General features: G+C 35.6%; 3 protein-coding genes and 2 non-coding genes across 9 annotated transcripts; 3 read left to right on the forward strand and 2 right to left on the reverse strand.

Moving 5' to 3' along the window:
* The first annotated feature begins 273 nt into the window (after nucleotides 1-273).
* LOC147536594 (uncharacterized) lies at nucleotides 274-4,973 on the forward strand. 4 transcript variants are annotated; one of them, XM_086639252.1, is made up of 11 exons: nucleotides 274-2,011; nucleotides 2,204-2,539; nucleotides 2,637-2,740; nucleotides 2,931-3,071; nucleotides 3,179-3,214; nucleotides 3,339-3,678; nucleotides 3,775-3,872; nucleotides 4,007-4,147; nucleotides 4,272-4,289; nucleotides 4,399-4,533; nucleotides 4,642-4,973. In XM_086639252.1, the coding sequence occupies exons 2-11, from the start codon at nucleotides 2,347-2,349 to the stop codon at nucleotides 4,645-4,647; spliced, it is 1,212 nt and encodes a 403-aa protein (XP_086495378.1). In that variant the 5' UTR covers nucleotides 274-2,011; nucleotides 2,204-2,346; the 3' UTR covers nucleotides 4,648-4,973. The 4 variants fall into 4 exon arrangements, with proteins under 4 accessions (XP_086495378.1, XP_086495379.1, XP_086495381.1 ...); XM_086639253.1 differs by having other exon boundaries at nucleotides 1,850-2,011; nucleotides 2,161-2,539; XM_086639255.1 differs by having other exon boundaries at nucleotides 1,905-2,011; nucleotides 2,161-2,539; nucleotides 3,348-3,678.
* A 1,262-nt stretch (nucleotides 4,974-6,235) lies between these two features.
* LOC147536595 (putative methyltransferase PMT21) lies at nucleotides 6,236-10,510 on the reverse strand. 2 transcript variants are annotated; one of them, XM_086639240.1, is made up of 8 exons: nucleotides 10,288-10,510; nucleotides 9,211-9,472; nucleotides 8,799-8,947; nucleotides 8,522-8,717; nucleotides 8,179-8,389; nucleotides 7,420-8,095; nucleotides 7,259-7,336; nucleotides 6,236-6,643 (listed from the first exon to the last, which is right to left on the reverse strand). In XM_086639240.1, exons 2-8 carry the CDS (start codon nucleotides 9,445-9,447, stop codon nucleotides 6,421-6,423), a joined length of 1,770 nt encoding a protein of 589 aa, XP_086495366.1. In that variant the 5' UTR covers nucleotides 9,448-9,472; nucleotides 10,288-10,510; the 3' UTR covers nucleotides 6,236-6,420. The 2 variants fall into 2 exon arrangements, with proteins under 2 accessions (XP_086495366.1, XP_086495367.1); XM_086639241.1 differs by lacking the exon at nucleotides 10,288-10,510 and adding an exon at nucleotides 9,630-9,944.
* An 8,168-nt stretch (nucleotides 10,511-18,678) lies between these two features.
* LOC147536596 (CBL-interacting serine/threonine-protein kinase 12-like) lies at nucleotides 18,679-23,051 on the forward strand. Its single transcript, XM_086642683.1, has 4 exons — nucleotides 18,679-18,754; nucleotides 21,716-22,426; nucleotides 22,481-22,887; nucleotides 22,983-23,051. Exons 1-4 carry the CDS (start codon nucleotides 18,679-18,681, stop codon nucleotides 23,049-23,051), a joined length of 1,263 nt encoding a protein of 420 aa, XP_086498809.1.
* Nucleotides 19,839-19,910, reverse strand: TRNAG-UCC (transfer RNA glycine (anticodon UCC)). The gene has a single exon. It is a non-coding gene; the product is annotated as a tRNA-Gly (tRNA).
* On the forward strand, nucleotides 19,998-20,070 carry TRNAR-UCU (transfer RNA arginine (anticodon UCU)). Its single transcript has one exon. It is a non-coding gene; the product is annotated as a tRNA-Arg (tRNA).
* Nucleotides 23,052-23,466: the final 415 nt, after the last annotated feature.

Below are 23,466 nucleotides of genomic sequence, written 5' to 3' on the forward strand. Positions count from 1 at the left end.
CGAAATATCCCCGTTGAGCCAAAAAGATTGGTCATCCTTGCCCATTCAAGAAGTCTGGAGATTAACCTGGGTGAACGAGTTGGATCCCCACATGACATAGTGGCGGTCCTTTGATAATCCCAATAGAGAGGTGGACCATAAGGGCCTTGTCACCTAAAGCCACGAGATTATTGGGAGGCCGACACGAGTCCCCTTTGCACTTGAAACTTTTTCATGTCATGATGGAAGCAAAGAACTGGGCCTAAATAAACCCTACCAACTAAGCCTTTGGATGGGGGGTGTCTACAAAAGTAAGCTCGGGTATTTTGAACTTTTATGTTGGAAAATATGGCGGTTAGCAGAGAGCTAAATATATAGCACTAAATATCTGCTTTCCGCATCAAAAGATACGAGTGTGCGACAATGATCAGAAGTATTTGATTAATGATCTTGCCACGTGACTCTCATCAAGCCACTGTGTTACCACCGCTATACAAACATATATAAACGACACTGGTTTGTATTGAAAAGGGATTTGATCCTTACCCATTGAGAATTTAGTTACTCTTAACTTGCACATATAACTAACCTGGGTGTTAGAGTGTCTTTACAAGGCAGAAAATTCAAACGTATTTAGAATGGTTTTCCTAGAGATACCCTGTAACACCGAGCATATGAAGAAAGCCTTCACGAGCGGACCCAGAGTCCAGAGAGACACTTAAAGGTACACTTTGACTTCTAAAATTCCACTTAGGAACAGAACAATATGTTGCGCATAAAGAAATTATGGTTGAATAAGGTTTATATAATACTTCATACTTGTTGTATTTTAATACTATTGTGCTAAGCAATGTTTCGACATGCCACATATTAAGGTGGTTGCATGTGAGCATTCGGGTTAACACACGCCGTTTCAAGCAGATGACTCTTTTCCTGTTTGTAATACCATTTTGTCGTGATGTATAAATGGCCATATGGCGATGTAGTTTTATGAATAACTCCATGATATCCGAAGAAAGAGTATGCAACATATGACTCACAAACTCGCCACCATTATCAAAAACAAAGAAATCTTATTGGAGTAGACATTTGACCATTTTTTAGAAAAACAAGAAAACATTCAGATACGTCACTCATGTGTTTGTTAAGCATAGCCGGGTCATGTGAGTGCAGTCTCCCACTAAAATTACAAACCAACACTAACTAGAGATAAACGAAACTGGAGAAGGTCCCGATATTAGTAAAACGAGTACGAAAAGGCACACTAGCTCTTATGTAATAAATTAGAATGGTATAGGTCCTATGATTTGTAGCTCCAAAATTAATAATCCGACCATCATTTTTGGTTCCGTCAGAAGATGATTTGAAATTGTGCACATATTTTGGTTCCGTTGACAGACTTCAGACCAATAGTGGTTAATTTTCTCTTTCTATATTTGACCCAACCACGTACCCTTGCCGGGATTATGGTCGGGCATATAGTCATTTGAGACATTAGAACCAACAATCATATGGCTAAATATAGTTTGGTATCGTCGTACTGGTGGGGTCTCTCTTGAAGAGAAATGATACCTCAGTTGTTTGATGCAACCTTCAACAACGGGTTGTCGAGCGGATTATTAGGCGACCCATTAACAAACGCTAATTGGGCAGTCTAAAGGACGAGTTCTCTGAAGGATTTCACCGGGGTGTTATTGATCGGGTATAACGGATCGAAACTCGGGTAGAAGGCCTTACCCGAATCCCGACTGCTTCACCCTGTTTTGACGGCCCTGGTAAGCCTGGCTCGGGCTTTTTCTTCCCGCAGGCCCTTCGTGGTCCAAGCGGTACACAACACATGTACTTGGTGCAAGTCAATGGACTTGGTGAAGATCGCTGTTTAGGTAGTTGCATTAAAAAGTTTGCGTGGTTTACCCACGCCCATTGTGCAGTTAAGGGTTTCTTTAGAGAGAGAGAGAGAGAGAGCGAGGGCAAGAGATCGGCGACGAGCATTTCTGTGCCTGCTGGAAAAACTTCAATCAGCAGAGCAAAGGTACTATAATCATCTTCTTCTTCATTAGAAATTTAACTTTGTTTATTTATCGTGCCTAATTGTGATGCATTTTGATATATTACTTCCTTTTTATAACAATTCTTTGATATATTACTTCCTTTTTATATAATTCTTGCCTTTCTAAATAGTCCTGAGAGAAGGTGATTCAGTAACCAAAAATATAATGTCTAGGTCCTCTCCAGAAAATAAGTTTAAGTAGATTGTTGGAGTGAAGAGGAAGGGAGTATGGAGCCAGACCAAAATCTTGATAAAATTCTGTTAGAGGAAATGATAACGGGTCGATAAAGCCATTAAAGACCGAAGAAGAGTTTTGTATGTCTCTCTTTGAGGAAGGGATCTCTCTACTTATCTCCCAATGGACAACAGCTCAGGAATTTGCAGCGTTAGATCGTGGAATGAATGCTCCGTTGGTAAAAACGTACGTGAGAACTTGCCAATGGAGAGTTGAGTCTAAAAAACTAGACCCACTCGCTAACCGTATATTCAGGTGGTTTACCACATCAAATGGTATGGTCTAAGGTTTCGTTTTTGTTATCATTGCTTGTTTATGATTTGATTATCAATTTAGATTACCCGTTATTGTTTTTTTTTTTCTTATTGTTAGAGCCATGCGACAATATTGACAAATTAGCGATTCATCTCTGTGACTCAATTATGCTTTACTTTGGCAAAACGATACTAGAAGATAGAAGTATAAGCATTGATCCGGTATGCATCGAGCTCTCCTTTTCTTTTTGAAATTTGATTGGCTCCTGTAACTTAGTTTCAAATAACTACATTGTTGGCAATTATATTCGTATTGATATGATTTACTTAATAGTCATAGAGGAAGAGTTTGTAAGATTTTTATAGTCCTTCAAGCTTGACGCTGATACATTCTTTCTGGTACTCACTTTAGACTGCAGATCGGTTAATAAATCTGCACAAAGAGTACTTGCAGGGGAAGTGTGAGTCTAATGTCGAAAAACTAAAAGATACAATTGAAAAACTAAGGCAATCAGCGGACAATGGGGCAAAAATTGTCACTCCTAGCATTTGGGTAATTCAGTGAGATTATTCTCAAGAAACTACTCTATGAACAACATAAATCTTTTAATTTATGGTTTAAGGATTTGGATGTCGCTAATCTGTTTATTTGATTTTTAGAAAAACCACATGATCGAACAAGAGAACTTAAACAAGGTAATATTTGTGCTGTTTCTTTTTAGAGCAAACCTAAAAATATATATATATTATATAATTATCTACTACTTCTTGATATAAGCATAAAGACCATGTTGGTTTTTTTTTTGTCCTTCTCAACTAGACTTACCAGAATTGCCAAGAGGGGGCGGGTATGCTGCTAGAAAAGGGGCTTGAAGAAACTTTCAAGAACTCCGTTAGAATAGGAGCCGGTGATAGTATTATGGAAATACAGCCATCGAAGGCGTTGGTGACCGAAGAAGAGTGGTGCGTGTCACTCTTTAAAGAAGGAATCTCTCTTATTCTCTCCCAATGGGTAGATTTGCAGGAGATGGCAGCACTAACTTGTGGATTAACTCCAAGAAATATGTTACATTATGTCAGAACTCGCCTTTGGAGAGTTCAGTCAGAAGAAGCAGACCAATTTGCAGCTAACGTCTTCACTTGGTTCACTGAATCAAATGGTATAATTTCAATGTTTTTAACTTTGTTTTCTTTACTAGTTTATAAATACACCTTCCCGTTGTTGATTTAGATTTTCATTTCTCTGTTATTGTCAGAACCTCGTAACAATGTAAAAGAATTGGAAAAGTTCCTCTGTGACCTAGTTAAGCGTTTCTTTAACTTGACGATGGTAGGGTTAACAAATCTTATTGAGGTAAGGGTTTTTTTCTTACATCAAACAAGTAAATTTGCCCAACTGCAATTGACAGTAACTATTCTTGTTTTGTTTTTTGTATAATAATATCGGTTTTATTTAATTAATACTATTTCTATCTTGATGCTCTATAGACTGCAACTCGATTAATGAACCTCTACAAAGAATTCTTGATGGGTAGGTGCGATTCAAGTAATGTGAAATTAAAGGAGACAATTGAAAAACTAAGGCAATCACCCTACAATGGAGCAAGACTTCTCCCTCCGAGCATTTGGGTAAGTTACCGATATCATCTCACTTCTCGGTATCCTATCAATGCTATGAATAATTTCATCAAATTATAAGGTTGCTTGAACGATAGTTTTCTGAGTTTGCTAATTTGTCAATTGGATTTTGCAGAAGAGGACTTCTAAGAAGGTATGTTATTCCTTTGTCTTTTTTTTTATTCACCCCTTTAGTTACTTATGCTCGATAAATATAGAGACATTTTGAAAATTGGGTTGGTCTTTTTCTTCTATACATGTAGGTAAATTATAACCTTTGGAAGATATGGCCGAAGTCCATGAAAGTAAGAAAGGGAGAGACCAAGAAAAGTGGGTCTCACTTCAAGAAAGTGCGGAAAATGAAGGAGAAGAAAATAAATGAAGTCCCAATGGAGGAGGTATCATCTGTTCTTGATTCAATCAGAATGAGAATATGTTCTTAGGTTTAATGCCATATATACTTAGGTCTTACCTTCTTCCCTAAAAATGCTGCTACTGTTTTTCAGGTTTGAAGTCGTTCGAGTGAAGTAAAAGGTGTTCATATTTTCCTGCAAATACAAGATCTTTAGTTTATGTTGGTTTTTTCTTTACTAGTTTCAAATCCTATCCCCTAGATTAGGTTGACTGCCTGCTATGAACTTTAGTTGTTAAAACTTTTAGTAGCTATAAGATGAAGTAACGATAGCTATTGAACTAGAAGCTTACAAAGCTATCATGGATTCACTTTAGTTAATAGCCTACTAGGTACAAACTATTGAAAGACTGAGAAATTTGAATTACAGGGAAGAAACTAATGTGGGTTTAAACTTTTCAATACTCAATATTCCCTTGAGCTTCATAGTGTTTGTCTGCCCACATAACTTACTTTCTGTTTGATTTTTATGACACATCTGACTCAGACCTAAAATAAAAGCTGAAAGAATGCATGAAAAGCCTAAAATCTGATCCCAATTCCCAAGTAAGGAAAAAAATATACTCGAAAAAATTAATGTAAAACTTTACTTTTCAACTACTTTTTATCTATTGGATTGAAGAGAGACATGTGTATTAAGTATAAAGACTTTAGAGATCTCCATTGGAGACCAACAAAAATTAGTGCGTCTCTATGTTAACATTTAGAAAAGAGAATCTCTATTCACACTTGACAATTAAGATTTGTTTACAAATATTCAAAAATAATTTTCATGTTGATTTGGGAGGTAAAGTACATAATCACATGTAAAATAAGGAAGCATGTCCCAACTGCTGATGCCACAATAAACAAATTTAGTTGTCTTTGGCATGAGATGATCATGATCCTACATATAACCCATTCATCTTAGTACCACACCAGATAATCTCCTTACTGTCAAGATCTTGAAGAAGACAGAATCACATATAAAATAAGGGTTTGTAGATTGACTGCTCTGAAACTTAAAAAACAAATAAACATTATTTGAAAGTTCCATGAGTTGAAAGTATAATTGGCCTCGGAATGACCACAAACCCAAAGCCGATGCGGCCAGCTCTCATTAGACGGCCCCTAGCGAGTGAGAAATGGTAGCTCAACCCACATTGCCGTTCCGCCCCAATTTTCAGGCCAATTAGCATTACTCTTCCTAGGGACAAAAACGGCGAGAAATTTACAGTGCCTGAGCTAGTAACATGAGCTGACACGCCATTAACATTAGTAATACGAGAATAAAAAGGTACAGTCTTATGTAATAAAATAGTATGGTATACGTCATATGATTTGTAGCTCCAGAATTAATAATTCAACCATTATCATTTGCAAAATCAGAAGCTACAAGAGCAGAACTAACTTGACTCTGTTGCAGCAAACTTGGATGGAGGCAAAATATACAATGATATGGGAAGATAAAATGGTTTAGGTAGTTACGGGTCGGGTATGTAGCCAAAATGGTTCGAAATGTGCACATATTTTGGTTCGGTATACGGGCTTCAGACCTGAAGTGTTTAGCTTTCTCTCTATATCTGGTCCGGCCACGTATCTCTGTCGAGATTATGGTCGGGCGTAAAGTCATATTTCCTTCCTAATTGCATCTCAACAAAAAAAAAATAAGAGAAGATATTTGAAACATGTATAAAGAATACTAAACCTTAGAAATCAAATGAATATTAATATTATTTTTGAGTTTCCCACCACCTAATAAAATTCCAAATTTGATTATAAGGTCTCTCTCTTGTTGGCTATACTTAATGAAATCAAAAGCTATATTTTCCCATCTTATAAAGGCTTTCACAAGTGCTGCATAATTAATACTATCTTCTTCATACTAAGCTTCTCATCTCAAACTTCGATTCGAAGAATACCATAGTTTCTTCTGGCAGATCAAGATCTTCTCATTCTCTACGCCATTTTCGGTGTCTTCTTTTCGACAAGTCCATCTCAATGCCTTTGCAATGGTCGATATTGAATCCACAAAATAAGTAGACTCTCGGATAATAACGTATCCACTAGGACGTAAAATCCTGTCCATCTCCAAGAGCACATACTTCATGTCACACCTACCAAACCAAAAGAAACGAATCCACATTAGTCCACGCAAGGACGTTGCCGCTATTTTTTTGGAACAAGAGAGCTAAGAGGAAGACAGTAAGTACAAGCATATTAGTTGATAAATAATGCTTTGGACAAGAGATACGAGTATCTGAGGACGAAGATGAATCATGAATGAACAAGCTAAAGTTCATTCGAACTTAACTAATACAATTTTTATTGATAAAGAGCCAAATAAATACGGTTTGACACATTAAGGATAATGTTTGGATATAATTTCATTGATACATAGCCAAAGAAGTGTTGTTAGGAGATTAGAGATTAGGATTTGGAAAATTTAAAGTTGGAGATACTTCAAATTATGGCCAGTAGCACAATTGGTAATTTGGAGTTAGAAATAATTGGAAAATTGAGGTCCTAGATTTAGAAAAGTATGGGATTTGCAGTGCCCGTGTCGGTTTGTTCGTTAGAGTAATCTGTATATAAATCAGATCCGTTGATAGAAGTTCCTAGTTCAACCCCGACTCTCGACCTCAACTTACACTAATGCAGATCTTCCTTGAGGCAATCATCTAGTTCAACTATTTAGTTACCGAAATATACTGTAAGGGTTGGTTGGTTACCTGTGACTTTCCGCCGTAAAGAGGCCATCAAGATGCAGAAGATCGTACGTTCGTGGATAGGTCGAGAATGCTTCACACCTACCCAGCAAAAGTAAATCAAATTTAATCATAGAAGATGTTAATCGTAAATACTTCAGAGGATTAGAGAGAGGTGAACTTACCAGTCATGGTAGGTTCCAATCAAACCTCTATCATAAACAATAGCTAGAGTATTTTCGGAGTAAGAAGAGACGACATTCATAACCCACAATGGGTCGTCAACAATTCCTGCAGCAAAACCTCCATATACGGTATTCATATCCATTACATTTCGTATCTTATCAGAACCAATAGCTGGAAGTATTTTCTTGTAATGCTTAACCCGAACCTTCCATTTACTGTCATCACGCCTAAAAGCACCAGCATTGCCACCATGAAGGCCTAACATTCGTTCAGGCGCGACATGAACCCGCTCGGGCCACTTTGCAAGTGATTCAAGGCCTGAGTTCTTGTATTTTGGATTTGGTGCGACAACACAAGGACGAAGCGGAGTGTACCAAGCTGCATCTGGTTCAGTACTATCGTCACACTTAGGAGGGTAGATATCAGGGTGAGACAACTTATTGTAACATTCGCTGTCCATCAACTTCTGCCAAACGGCAATGTCATCTTTCTTGTTGTATAATTTAAAACACATTGAGGTTAGATAGTCTTGTAACTTTTCGTAATCTGATTTTTGTTCTTCTACTGTGGTGTTCCAACCTCTCCACCGATTTTCATAGTTCACCGGTGGGCCAGACAAGATCCAGAACCCACCTGGACGAAGTATTCGATGTACCTCTAGGAGGTAAAGTCCACCTAAAATAGAACATTTACGATTCAAGTACAATATGGATTGGTTTTAGAATTGCATCATTTACAAACATAGATGAGAGTATTACCGAATTCAGTCCATGGGATGAGACATCTTGAGCAATGAGCCATATCGAACGCGTTAGAAGGGAAAGGAAGCCGTTGAGTAGAGATGATTCCCAAAATCGCTGGAATCCCACGTTCTAGCGCGAACTGAACTTGAGCTTCATGATTATCTCTCGGTGCAAGAGAAACCGTTAGAATACCTCGATCTAGCAAATCTCCACCCCAACTCGCCACCTACAAACTCAAGAACAAGATAATGAGAATGATGTTGGTATCTAGAATTTTATATCGGTTAGTATAAGAAAGAAACTTTTTGAATATTGTCTACATATTCAATCAAGATATGTGAAGATTCAAAAGACTCACCCCACAACCGGTATCTAGGGCAGTTCGGACGGTTCCGTCTTTCATTTCAGGGATCAAATCTTGCATTAAATCAACATAAGCACTAACTCCTTTCGGGAACATAGTACCTCCACCAGGGAAAATAAACTTATCTCCCTCTTTCCTTAACCAATTTTGATTCGATTTTTGTTTGTTGATCCAATCATACGGCACATTTCTGAAGATATATACATAAATTGAAATCAACCCACAAATTAAATACACAAGTACAGACAAAGAGCTAACGAAAGTTACTTACCGATACCAACATTCATTTCTGCTCTTAGGCCACTTAATGGGCGGCTTATAGCCGTCTGGTGGGGGAACTAAGCATTCTATTCTTTCGAAAATCGGAGGGCAATGACGTTCAAAAAATGAAAGTCGGTGGACACTATACTTCTTCCATCTCTGCAATTGACCAAAACATATTCCCACACAATAAGTAGACAACATTTATAGTGAGTCAAACAAACAACTCTGTTCGTCCCGCGCTCGAGCCTTTGCCCAACCCTATCCCAAGCCCGACCCCATCCCAAGCCCGAAATGGCTCATAGTAAAGCGGTTGACTTTGAATACTTCGGGTCTTGAATCTATACTCAAGGTGGCATTCAGGCCCAATATCAATTTTCGAGGGTCAAACAAAATGAACTAAGAAGTGGTCATTGGAATACCTTTGGATCGGTGCATGGTGTGAAATCCTGATAGTCGGCACTGCATTCCGGGAAAGAAACCTGCTTAATTTGACTAGAAGATTGAACTCTTTCGACATCTTCCTCTACTTCGATTTGGTTCTTATCAGAACAAAAAAGCCCACCAAGATAGAAAGAAAACCCACATATTGCAACTAACATTATAGTCAATCGGATCGTTCTTGATCTTTTATTTCCATCTCTATCTTTGTTCTTCATTTTCCTCAAAACACAATCAAATACCCTAAATCAAAGTTACATGAGTCATTAAGCATCAATAGTTCAAACCCAAATTAGAATTGGACCGAAACAACATAAGTAATCTCAATTTAGCTACTAACTAAAAACTTAATTAGATAACATTAGCACCATAACTAATAAACTCCTAATTAAGATCTTACCCAAGTATGAATCTAACTAAACCATTTAGAATTCAAGATTGAAATTGATAGAGTTAAATGAATTATTTGAGTCCAAAAATCTTTAAAAAAAACCCATAGATTTAATGATATTATTACAAATTGGTATTTCATAATCTAGGATAAAGTTATATAATAAACAATTATCTTTTCTTATTCAAGAACTTGGGACCAATAAGAAATTCTAAGAAGCTCTCTCTCTCTCTCTCTCTCTCTCTCTCTCTCTCTCTCTCTCTCTCTCTCTCTCTCTCTCTCTCTCTCTCTCTTTCTCTCTAACTCAAGAAGATAGAAGAAAACAAAACAGAGCTTCTCACTTATCCATCAAAAAAAGTAAGAGATACCCATGAAATAAGATTCTCTCTCTCTCTCTCTAGACAACTTGTATCCAATAACATCTTTCTCTCTCTATAAATCTCTCTACGTTAACATTTTACCTACCTAGGCATACAAATCAAAAGTAAAGATAAAATTGGAAACAGGACAATCTCATTTATGAGATCTACTGCTAAAAACAGTAAATTCAAATCCCCAAATGAGGTAACTTTTTAAGCAATTAAAGATCAAACTAAAATTCCAGAAATATAAGAAAACACCCAGATTAGTAAATGCATATAGAAATAAAGATCTAGAAATGAATTACCTATCTATCTGATAATGGTATTGTTAAAGGATGATTACCCTTTTCACAGTTTCTCTCTCTTAAATCTAAGACCAACCCAAGTTAGAGAAAGGGGGTAGAGAAAAGGATAAGGAAAGAATCGTCTGAGAATTAATGGAAAACTTGTAACTCAAAGAGTTTTTTATAAATGAACTTCCCCTGTTCCTCTTTTCTCCTCTATCGCCACTGTGTCATCTCTCTCTCTCTCTCTCTCTCTCTCTCTATATGTTTATATAATTTTCTCTCTCTAAAACTTTATCTCTATAAAATCTACCTGAGTAATTCTCTCTCTCTCTCTCTCTCTCTGGATCAGGAAAAATGGCAGGAACCAAATGATTTTGTAGGGAAGAACATGCATCATTTAAATGGTTGCCCTAGGAATATATTTAATTTACGAATACTGCCATTAGTTTAGATTTTGTCGGTCGAATTTGGAAAATCTCGCCCGATCATTAACTGAATTTGGTTTTACTACCGTCCTCCTCAGGTGTAACTAAATCCTACGTTTTCTGGATCTCTAAATTGAACTGTTTCTCTACGAGGACAATGAGATCGATTGGATCATTTGTGTGAGGACAATGAGATCGATTTTGACCCACAACCATTTTTGGGCCGAACTGATCATCGTTTAACTCGGTTCTGCCGAAAAACAGAACAATCCAACTTATTTGGTTTGGTCTCAGGTTGGATATCTAGAAACCGCTTACACCAAACTGACTGAACTCTAAGGAAAACAGAAATAATAATTTTGTAAAGTTAGAAAGTGTTAAACTAAAAAAGGAAAAAAATGAAAAAAATCATTTCCGTCTTCTCTCCATCCTCCTTCCTAGTTGTTGTCGGCTTCATCAACCAGAACACATTCAAGTTGATTGAAAGGTTTCTATGTACCACAACCTATAGTGGAAAAGTTCAATTGATTCTTAATTTTTGCATTCACAATTTACTTATTTGTAATGGTGGACAAGTACGATGAATTTTTAATTTTATTTTCGGTATATGTGATGGTGAAAAAGGACAATGAATTTTTATTTTCGATATATGCAATGAAATAAATAACATTAGTTTACCATTTTCTCTCAATGTGCTCTGTTATACCGATCAACCGATTTCAATCGAGTCGAACCAAACCAAACCGAGCCGAACCATGTCGGTCGGCCGAATGATAGGCTTGACTACAACCAACGATGTAGTCAAACCGCCACTTATTGGTTCGGCTTCGGCTTTAACCAAAATCAAAAAAACCGACCGTTGCTCACTCCTAATCTGCCAGAGACATCTGCGGATTCAGGAGCGCGAGGGGGTGCAGTCGTTCCTTCTGCCTCCGTTCATTTCTAACATAAAATTTTAGCTCCGTCATTGGTTTGATATACATTCATAATACTCTATACCATATAAATTGTATTTGTGCTCCTCTGTGTCCAAATCCTAGATTAGACTGGATAACGAAGATGAATTCATTTTGTCACACGGTTATTTAGGTTTTGTCTTAAATAATATTTAACTTGAACCTAAAAAATACATATTAATTGCAAATTCTTTAAATATATTAGACTAAATAAATTTTTATAAATATAAAAGTTATTTTCACAAGTAGCTAACAACCCAATACAGACGACATTCGTGTGGCATCGCGAAGAAAATAGCTATTTTCGAAGAGTCACTATTGAGGATATTAGTTGCTTATAACATTTGTTCGTAATCTAATTATGTATATGTTGGATTACGAAGAACAAGAGAACGGAGAAAATCCCCATACTAAAGCTCTCGGTTAAAAAAAATCTTTTTAAACACTATGAAATCGATTGGAATGAACAAAGAACGAGAGAGAATAGGAAAAAAAAGTAAAGAGAGGGAAAGAATGAAAAAATAGATAGAGAGAGTTACCTTTTTAGAGAGGCAAAAAGAGTGAGTTGTTATGGTGGTTAGTGAAACCTTATGTTCGTAATTTTTTAGTTGTGATACTATATTTAGGGTGATTTTAATATTAATCATTCTAATATTTTATTATGGATAATTTTGTCAATAAATAATAATACAAATTATTTCGGAGTAACAGGAATCACAAACTCACATCCCCCCTTGAGGATACTATTACCCTCTCTAGGAGAATCTTATTTTTGGAGAAATTGGATTCCCTTGCATTCTCGCGATTCAAACAATAATTTAGATAGTGATTCCCATGAATCACATTTCCTTCCCACGTCATTTATGTGCGCCAAATATGACCTTTAAGATATAAGGTTTTGTTTGGCGTACGAAAACAGAATGCGATTCCCGGAAATCACATTCCCATTATGTGATTCATTAGAATTTGATTATTTAATTTGCTTTTCAATTTGACCAGGATTAGGGAGATAGATTCCTAAGCAGAGAAAACCAAGAAATCTGTCTGACAAAGAGAAAAATACTACAATAGTGGTAGCTAAAGCCCTAAAAACTCCATGGTACCATAAGTAACTATAAAGCTACATTGTTAGTTTTTCAGTTTTGATATTATATGAAGGAAAATTTAAATATGATAGTAAGGACAATTTTGTCTATAAATATTAACATATAATTTCAGGGAAACAAGAATCACAAACTCAACTCTATCTCAGTTTGCTATTTCCCCATGTTTGCACGCGGCAATGAAATGTGACTTCTGATAATCACATTCCTATAACGTGATTCTTCGGGATCGAATAATTTTAGTTTGACATTTGGTTTGGCTATAAAGTGAATTTGATTCCGGACAAATTCATAACTTGGTGTTTGGTTCGTAAAGGAACAGGAATGTAAATTTTGTAAAAATTTTGTTATATCCTTTTACTTTGAACCACACAACTTACATGTCCTCTTTGTTATATATTTTAAATTGTATTACCCATCAAAATCCCCTATGCGGAGAGATATAAAAAAAAGTATAAATAGAAATTAACTTCATCTTTCCATACTAAAATTCTTGCCCTTAACTAAAATCTTTTTAAATGGTATAAATCGATTTTAATGAACAAAAAACGAGAGAGAAAGAAAAAAAAACTAGAAACGGAGAGTTACCTATGAGCGAGAAAGAACTAATATGGTGGTGGTTGAAATCCTAAATTTTTAATTTTTTTTTTGTTGTGATATTATACTAAGGACGATTTTGGTATTAGTCATTCTGATATAGCAATATCATATAAGAGCAAGTCTAATGTAGGGGCTTCAGCTCCCAGTTTTAGGAACCCCTGAATTTTGAGAGTCCCTGGTTCTTTTCAACTCAAATCTCAGCTTCCACTAGTGGATCCCAAATTCAAATGATGTGCGTGCATGGGATTTTGATTTCAATTTTTAATATTAATTATTAGTTCCAAATATAAACATTAATTTGATATTATTCTAAAGGGAAAAATTTTAAAAAGATAAACAAAAAAAATTAAGAAAAGAAAATTAAAAAAGAAAAGAATTTAAGACAATAAATGGATTTAAAAAAACAATTAAAAAGTTCAAATAAAATAAAAAATAAAAATACAATGGGGGTGGATCCCATTTGCAGGGAATTCACCCCCAAATGTGACAATGGGGAAGACCTAACGATCACATTTTGGGGTTGGGACCCCTCAACCCAGGCTCCCAAATGAGAGCGCGAGAGGGTGGGGCTCCGAATCACTGACTGGGGCTCTCAAATTTAAATTTGGGAGTCTCAATCCCACTATCTTGGAGTTGTTCTAAAATATTTTTACGTCAAAAATTTAACTTTCTTGCGAGTTGCGTCTAAGCCATCCTCGCTCAAACTTTAGGAAACTCTGGCACTTGCTAAGAGCTTTCCCTTTTCAGATCCCTGGTATAAGATCCGAACCGTTTTTTTTTTTTGAGAAATTCCGACCGATTTTGAGGTCACCTTGAGTGTGGAGTGTTTTGGTTTCGAAAAATTGATTGGTCACAAGAGGCTTTCACAAAGATGATACCAACTATTTCCATCTCTTTCAACAAAAAAAAAAGAGAACTATTTCCATTTCTTTTTTCCAAACGACTTAATTCGGCAACCTAACCACTACTTTAGTCTCTGGTTTTACTCATGACATACTCTTCTTTCATTCTCACCGACACCGACACAGACCGACACTATCCACCCTAACATTTTCTTTGATTTTCTGTTTTGAGCCTTGAGATCTCAAACTTATTCATTTTCAGATAGATCTAACTTGAATATAGATGCCATAAATATGTTCCAATTGTTATAAATTATATCAAAGATGAAATATATTGAATAAAAAGGAGATTTGGAAAAAGAATATGAAAATTGCAATTACTAAAACCAGAGGAAGATGCAAATTGTCACCAGAATGTAGTGATGCACTTCATTCATATTCATTATAATAATAATAATTATCCATCATATCATAGTGCTTAAAAGATTCAAAATTGCACATGAATGTGTAGCTTACATGCTTGTGCACCCTTCTAATAATACCTAGAAGTCGCCTCGGAGAGGTTTACCTAGTGTTTTCTTATGTAATATGATAGTTAAAAACTAGAAGGGAGAAAATAGTTATAATAGTCGTTGATAGTATGGTTTTTCAAATATCACTAAGAATGATAACAAGTTCCTTTAAGTAAAACAATTATTATAAACTAGATTCATCGTATTTTCGTGCTCAAATATTAATATTGATATTGAAATTAAGCAAAAGAGAAATTTAGAACTAGAGTGGTGAAATAATATCTCATTCTTATTATTATTAGATAGAAATTCAAATTATCGCAATGGTAATTACATTACTTTTTTCTTCTTATTCTTTTCTGTTTTCCCTACCTCATCACTTCCATAAGAAATGTACCAATTCGAGACCATGCAGGTTCAAAGTAGATGTCATATATACCCACTATCATACTATGGCTAAAACATCATTGATATGAACCACCAAATCACGAAAACATAAGAAGTAAAATAGGATTCTGCCTGACTTCTAAACTAGCATAATTCCATATACAAGAATTGATTGGGAATTTAAGATCTCAAAGAGACTATATAAATAATAATGTTTTAAGACCGAACTTGTCTTGTTAGGCTTGTGGTTAAGGAAAAAGTAATGAGAGAAAGCAATGACAGTGAGAGTGTGTATAGAGTTAGGGATTGAGTGAGAAAGACTGTTGCTTACTTGTTTGTCAATGAACTTAAAAGATTTTTATTCAATAATTTCACATGGATGGGTCCCCTTCATACCTTACTCAAAGACAATGAGATATGAGGGTAACTCGTTTAGGAATTAAGCAAAAGATGCTACTACAAAATACTTAGACCATTCATATTTATCTCAAATTAAAAACAAATTAAATAAGTGATGTGTGAGAATATTTCTACATGGGAGAAGAGCGTCTAACCACTAAGAATATAATCCTGTAAGAGAAATGATAAGAGTGACTAAGAAATTAGAACTTAGAGGGTGACACGTTTCCTAATTTAGAAACAAAAGCGATCCCCATCGTAGTCAAATTTTATAAAAAACCTTGTCTTTTAGTGAATTCCACGTCATTATGTCACCATTTTGGTCACCTTCTAAGTCACTTTAGCATCTCCCAATCTCTAAACAGGATTGTGGGTGGTAATTTTAAGGTATTTAAAATAATTTACTTGTAAAATGTTATAATAAATCATTGATGAATCCAAATTAATAATGTTGTTTCAGAAATAAAATGAAAAAGGCTTCTTGTGGGATTCAAACACAAAGCCTAGAGTGCAGAAGTCAAGCAACATACCAATAAAGCTATTACCTACCCAATGCACAAAGGTTACTCTTTTTCTCATATATTAATTTCATAAAACGAAATCTAGAGAACAAAATTGGCCCCTTCTAGTGCGGGTAAGTTCCGGTCGCCCACACCTCCACCACAAGGACTTGTCTTCAGTTCTTCTTCATTCATTGTCAATTAGTTTTGAGTTGGAACATCACAAACTTAACATGATATAAGAGTTAGGCATACACGTGATAGGCGTATAGCCACACGTGCTCCACGTCGTCCGAAAAGAAAGAAAAGAAAAAGTGTTACGCTCAAAGAACTCCGCACGTGAGGAGACGCGTGGGAATAGTCCCACACGAGACAAGCGCGATCTAGCACTAAGAGTACTAGGTTTCCGCCGCGTCCTACGTACGCGACAGATCCCTCTTGGCTTCGCCGGTAAATCACATTTTATGTGAATGAAGAACATATAAAAAAAATCATTAACAGAAAAGATTTGATAAAAAAATTGAGAGATTTCTTTTGTTGTTTTTTTTAATAAAATTTCTTTGTTGTTCAGAGAGAGAGAAAACATTGTGTAGAGAAAGAATTTGGAGAGGAAATGAGAGAATTTCGATTTTAAGTCAAATAGTTAGGCGATTGAGAGAGAAATTAGGAAGATATGGGAGAGTGGATTAGTTATTTCGATATCTCCCACAATTTTCTACTTTAAAGTTAGTAGTTTCTAAGATGTAATCCCTGGGAGAAAAAAAAAATAGGGAGAGAAATATGTGGGTAGTAGTTATTCTAACCAATTTTGACTTATTTACCCTTCTTCTTTTTAGTCTATCTACATAAAAAGATTTTATATCATTCGTCGGATGTGTTCCCAACCAAATCTCTAAATAAAATGGACGGTCAGACTTATCCCCTGGATAACTAACTGAGTTGTTTTAATATAATAGATAATATTTAGGTCTTCTCCACTCATTGTCAATTGGTTTTGAGTTGGATGACAAAAACTTAACATGATGAATTACATAATTAGACGTAGGTGATAATGTTAAGGAGAAGGAAAATAAATACTACTTTTAGGAGTTACTTGGATTGGTTCTTAGTCTAAGATTAGTATCTCTGACCGTCTTTCTTTTCTTTAAATGTATGTTTCTTTTTTTGGAGATTGACTACGACCTACGATAGTCATTACAATGGCATTGATACATCAAAGATGTGATAAGAACGATAACCTCCAAATTTAAATTCTTAAAAGAACGAACTTAAAATCCAACTAAACTATAGCTAAAGTCCAACTACATTAACTCTAGCTTAATAAAATCACGGAATCCACTTCATTTAGAAATAGAACCTGAGACCTCCACAGTTTTGGAATTTAAATCAACATTTTCGGTCACTTCGACAACCAAGTGTTGACGTATGTTTGACCTTCTTTTTCAACAATTTAACAACTAGCCACTAGGGTTATTTAAACTTTTCAAGATTGCTATAGATTTTGTTACTTGTCTCTTTATTTTCTTTTTGTTTTTTTTCCTTTTCTCTTTTGTTTTGTTGTTTCACTTGTGCAGAGAAAAAGAATCCTCTTCCCTCTAGAGGGAAACAGTCCCGCCCCCTTGGAGGAAAAACAACTGTTTTATAGATAGGAGGATTCACCATTGAAAGTTTCACTTTAGATACACCTTGACAACTTTTATGATTTAGCCTCATCCATCCATAAAGGTGATGCTCAAGAAAACTAAAAGGATATTAAATTTAAATGGAATTAAAATTTTGGGATAAGTAAAAAAAAAAGTTAGAAAAAAATGCGAAATAAGTTAAAATGATATTTGATCTGAAGTAATAGAGAGAGTCCTCATTAGTAATTTATCGACAGAGAGAAATTAGCTAGTTGTGATGTGAATTTGGATAAGATATTAAGAAAATATCGACTAGGCAGGTGGGGAGTTGTTTTAAGGATGTTACGCTTTAGATGGCAATAATTGAATATGCATTATCTCTCTTCCTCGTTTCTTTTCATTATTTATAATATTTAGACATTTAGTTAGAAATGCATATGCAAATCATGTGACATCTACTTGTATGTATTAGACGAATTAAAAAAGAGAAAGAAACAAGGAAATATCTAAAAGAAAGGGAATTGTTGAACTATGTCCCTATGTTAGTTGCGAGCAATTGTCATAACATAAGAACCTCGAACTCGCATATGTAGCTCGGGGTCTAGACGCTCCTCAAGGGGTCGTTGTTATCATATACTCACACTATTTGTGTATTTATGGAGACGATCCATACCTCAACTCTTGCTAAATATTTTTTCGCTTGAATATATCTACAGCCAAAAAGAAAGATTGAATATTTTCGCTTAAAATAAACTCTTCAAGATGTTCGACTAATTAATTTTAGCTTTATTTAAGTAAGATAATTCAAACCAACGGAAGAATACGAATTGTAAAATGAATATTACAGTATATTTTATTTTTACGAAAATAGATTACGTAGAGAATTAAAACCATGAAAATAAAATATGCATAATGCATTGGATGAGTGAAATAGCTTATTTCATGAAAATTCTCTTGTTTTTTTTTTTGTGGAAATAGAATATAATAAAATCAGCCTGAAAGGGTTCAGGAAGATTAAAAAATCACAGGGGAGTGCGTACAAAATGTATAAGTTAAAAGTGAGATGCGTCTGCCGGGAGTCGAACCCGGGTCTATTGCTTGGAAGGCAATTATCCTAACCGTTGGACTACAAACGCTTGGTTAGTTTATAACTAAAGACACACTTTTTGTTTTTTTTCTCAAGTAAGTTGATTTAATTGAAAGAGCAAAGAGATTATAGAGAGTCCCGAAGAGGACACAACACAAAAAACAAAAGCGGAAAAAAACGAAGATAACCACGCCCAAGAGACCCCAACAGACATATCCCTAACGATTACATCATAGCGATGAAAGAGTCCCAGGATATGATCATGTCCGTGAACGAGAAAACATTAGCCCACGGAAACTTTCTGCTCCACAGATAAATGAGAGATTTAATCGCAAAGAAAACACACTTATGTTAAAAAGATATAATATAAGGTAATCTACATTATATAAGACATATTGCTCCGCAGTAAATGTTCGCATCCATGGCCTAATGGATAAGGCGTCTTACTTCTAATAAGGGGATTGTGTGTTTTTTTTTTTTGTTGAAAAAGGGGATTGTGTGTTTGAGTCCCACCAGGTGTGTACTTCTAATCAGGGGATTGTGTGTTTGAGTCCCACCAGGTGTGTACTTTTTATTTGTTTTTTAACAAATACCCCTCTACTGTTAGAGACTTAAGGTGGTATTTTTTTGGTTCTGTTGATGATCATTGTGGGAATTAGAGAAAAAAAAAACTTCCAATTGATGAAGTTTATTCTGTGAATGTTGTTCGTCGAGCTTGTAACTCATGTAAAGAGATTCAGACGGTTGAACTGAGTTATCTGCCGAACTCCCTGTTCGGAGCAAAGAGTTAGATTATGTTAAATGCGCGAATGCTTGGATTACTTGATTCTTAGAGTGGAGAAACACAACAAAAACAAAGACTGAATATTTTTCCTTCGAACAAACTCTTCAAGATATTTGACTAGCGTAAATGGTTGATTTAGGTTGATTTTAAGTTTATTTAAGTCTGACAATTCAAAATCAGACAATAAAAAGAGTACTGATTGTAAATATATATTACATTTTATTTTTATCAAAATAGATTATGTATGTAATCGAAGGCATTAAAACAAAATTGAATTGCGCGAATTTTTATTCTTTATGGACTTAAAGGAAAAAAAATCACCCTAGAATATTCCGGAGGATAAAATAACATATGCGTTTGCCGGGAGTCGAACCCGGGTCTATTGCTTGGAAGGCAATTATCCTGACCGTTGGACTACAAACGCTTGGTTGGCTTGTTACTGAAAGCTTTATTATTATCGGAGGATATGATAACAGATTTATAAAAGAAGATTGCTCACTTATAAACTTGAGCACCCGTGGCCTAATGGATAAGGCGTCTGACTTCTAATCAGGCGATTGTGGGTTCGAGTCCCACCGGGTGTGTTTTTTTTTTTGGGTTTTATTAGCAGATCCTCCTCTCGTGTGAGAGACTTAAGGTGGTATATTTTTGGTTCTGTGGAAGTTCATTGTCTCAAATGGGGAATTAGAGGTTAACAGTTGGTAGCCCAAGTGGTTCCAAGGTGTTGACATAAACTCCAGAAATCCCTGGAGGTCTCAGGTTCGAATCCCAGAGAAGGTGGAATCTTTGGTTATTTGATTTGGGATTATTAGGGTGTAAATAATGTAGTTGGGCTTTAGGCCATTGTCATGTTGGGCTATAGGCCCGGTTCTTGTGTTCAGTTTGAGTGGGCAGTTATTGAGCGTATCACATCTTTGATGTATCAATGCCAAATGTAACGACATACGTAGATCGTAGTCGACTTCCAAAAAAAAAAAAAAAATGGGAAATTAGAGAAAAAAAAACACTTCTTTGGTGAATTTTATTCTGTGAATGTTGTTTGCCGAGCTTGTAACTCATGTGAAGAGATTTAGGCGGTTGAACTGAGTTATCTGCCGGATTCGCTGTTCGGAGCAAAGAGTTAGGGGGGGGTAGTGGAGCGGGACTTTCACAGACTTTCATAGACAAAATGTCCCGTAGACATTTCAAGACATTTCGGATGAGTTATTATAGACAACATGTGTTCATAGACATTTTCAAGACATTGAGAGTTTGTAGACAAAATGTCTTTATAGACATTTCAAGACATTTGATCCATAGACAAAATGTCCTGGGGACATTTTAAGATCTTGAGTCCATTGACAAAATGTGTAATGCATATTATATTTGTGCTAATCAAAAATATATTTTTCGACTTTTGTAGACATCTGTGAATATTTGTGGACATTGATGGACATTTGGTAGACATTTTGTCGTTATTTAGAGTTATTTAATCGTTATTTTATCGTTCTTCGTATTAGTTTATTTTATTCTTAAATTCCGCTGCGTTCTACATCATGTGGTATTCAGAGCCACCAAAGTTTTTGGCTAATGATTCTGGAAACTTTTTTCCAGACCAGTTACATCAGTATCAATCGTATTATATTCGTCAAGATGATTATATTCAATCAAATTATACTCATCAAGAGATACCGAATCAATGCTCATGTTCATCATGTTTATATGCGAATAACGACTCCTACAATTATCATCAGAATCCGGGAGAAATCGAACGAGAAACCCCTCCACAACCGTATTCATCATCACCCTCACCACCCCCACCATTGTCTTATACAGCTTCACATCCATATTCTTCTTCTACACCACCTCCGTACTCTTATTATTCACTACCGTTTTCACCACCTCTACCTTCATACACTTATTATTCACCACAATCACCACCACCACCGCAACCTTCGTACTCTTATTTTACACCGGCACCGTATTCACCACCTCTTATACAACCGTATTCACCTCCACCACCAACACAATCATCTTCTCTTTCTTATTCACCACCACAACAACCACAACCGTCTTTTTTCGAAACAGTTCCATCGCTAATACCCGGTTTAGTTAAGGTTCAACATGTGGTGAACGACATCAAAACAATAATACTTCAACCATATTCATCGTCTATTTTATCTTTCAATAAGGAAGAAGAAAGAGAAGAACACAAAGAAGTTGAAGAAGACGCTCACAACGATGTTCAAGTCGACGAAGAAGAAGAACAAGAAGAAAAAGAAGCGTACGAAGAAGTTGAAGCTATAGGTATTTACGCAATTACTTCATCACAAACTACGAAAGGTGAATTATTTTTGGTTGATTTTAACACTAAGTTGAAAAACAAAAACATCACTACCCGTATCAAAGTGGACACAAATTCTAGGGTCTTCAAGAAAGGAGGTGAATTATTCAAGAAAGTAGCAAAGGGTAGATTAAAAGAAGATTTAGCAAGAAAATATTTTCAACAATTGATTTCTGCTGTTTCTTTTTGTCATACTAGAGGTGTTTTTTATAGAGACATAAAACCAGAGAACCTTTTATTAGATGAAAATGGTGATTTAAAAGTATCTGATTTTGGATTAAGTACTGTTTCAGATCAAATGAAAGATGGGTTATTTCATACTTTTTGTGGAACTCCAGCTTATGTTGCTCCTGAAGTTTTTGTTGGAAAAGGGTATGATGCAGCTAAAGTTGATATTTGGTATTGTGGTGTTGTTTTGTTTGTTTTAATGGCTGGTTATCTACCTTTTCATGATCAAAATATAATGGCTATGTATAAGAAGATTTATAGAGGTGAATTTCGATGTCCTCGTTGGTTTTCGCCTAAACTTGTTCGTCTTCTTAGTCGTCTTCTTGATACAAATCCTTCAACTCGAATTACAATTCCAGAAGTTATGGAGAATAAATGGTTCAAGAAAGGTTTCAAACTTGTTAAATTTTACATTGAAGATAATCAACTATGTAATTTGCAAGAACAAGAAGAAGAAGATATTGATTCGTTATCCGAGAAATCAATGTCTGAATCAGAATCAGAACAAGAGCCAAGAAAAAGAAATCTTGGGTTACCAAGACCAGCTAGTTTGAATGCTTTTGATATAATTTCATTTTCACCTGGTTTTGATTTATCTGGATTGTTTGATGAAACAGGGGAAGAAGCAAGAATTGTATCAGGTGCTCCAGTTTCGAATATCATATCGAAATTGGAAGAGATTGCTAAAGTTGTGAAGTATAGTGTTAGAACAAAAGATTGCAGAGTTAGTTTAGAAGGATCAAGAGAAGGTGTGAAAGGTCCATTAACAATTGCAGCTGAGATATTTGAATTAACACCTTCACTAAGAGTAGTTGAAGTTAAGAAGAAGGTTGGTGATTTCGTCGTGATGGTTTGGAAGACGACACTCAAGGTTAATTTTCCCATAGAGGGGAATGTGGTGCTTATGATATTTTTCACAGACCTACAGGATGACGGGAGATGTAGAAAATTATTGGACCTATATCCTCTAAGATCGATTTTCCGAGGATCTTTGCAACGTTGGATTCGGTATGAAGTTGGTGTTTTGGTCCTTAGTCTTCTTCGAAATTCCGGCAAATGTCGAACAAAGTGGGAATTACGGATCGCCATAACAGAGTTCACCGTTTGCTGGTGCATTACGTTATTTTCTTCATCAAACGGTTCGGGACGAACCTCTTGGGAGAAGGGGATGCTGATGCAGGGGCACCCGGCGTGGAGGCTTTTTCCATGACTAAACCGGGCCATGGGCCATGGAGAGTAGCTTTAGGAAGTCCCAATTTTAGTATGATTATTAGAGAATTTAGGTTTAGGAAATTATGTTATTTTAGTATTTCCAATAATTGGAAAGGTCCAGATTTGAGTCTAGTTATTTAGGAAGTTGCAGTATTTTATTTATCTAGGAAAGTCTAATTCAAGTCTATCTAGGAAAGTCCAGAATCCTATAAAAGGA

Source organism: Eschscholzia californica, unplaced genomic scaffold (assembly GCF_041429995.1).
Source record: "Eschscholzia californica isolate CP2 unplaced genomic scaffold, dmEscCali1.0.p SCAF_5, whole genome shotgun sequence".
In the NCBI taxonomy this organism is placed as follows: Eukaryota; Viridiplantae; Streptophyta; class Magnoliopsida; order Ranunculales; family Papaveraceae; genus Eschscholzia; species Eschscholzia californica.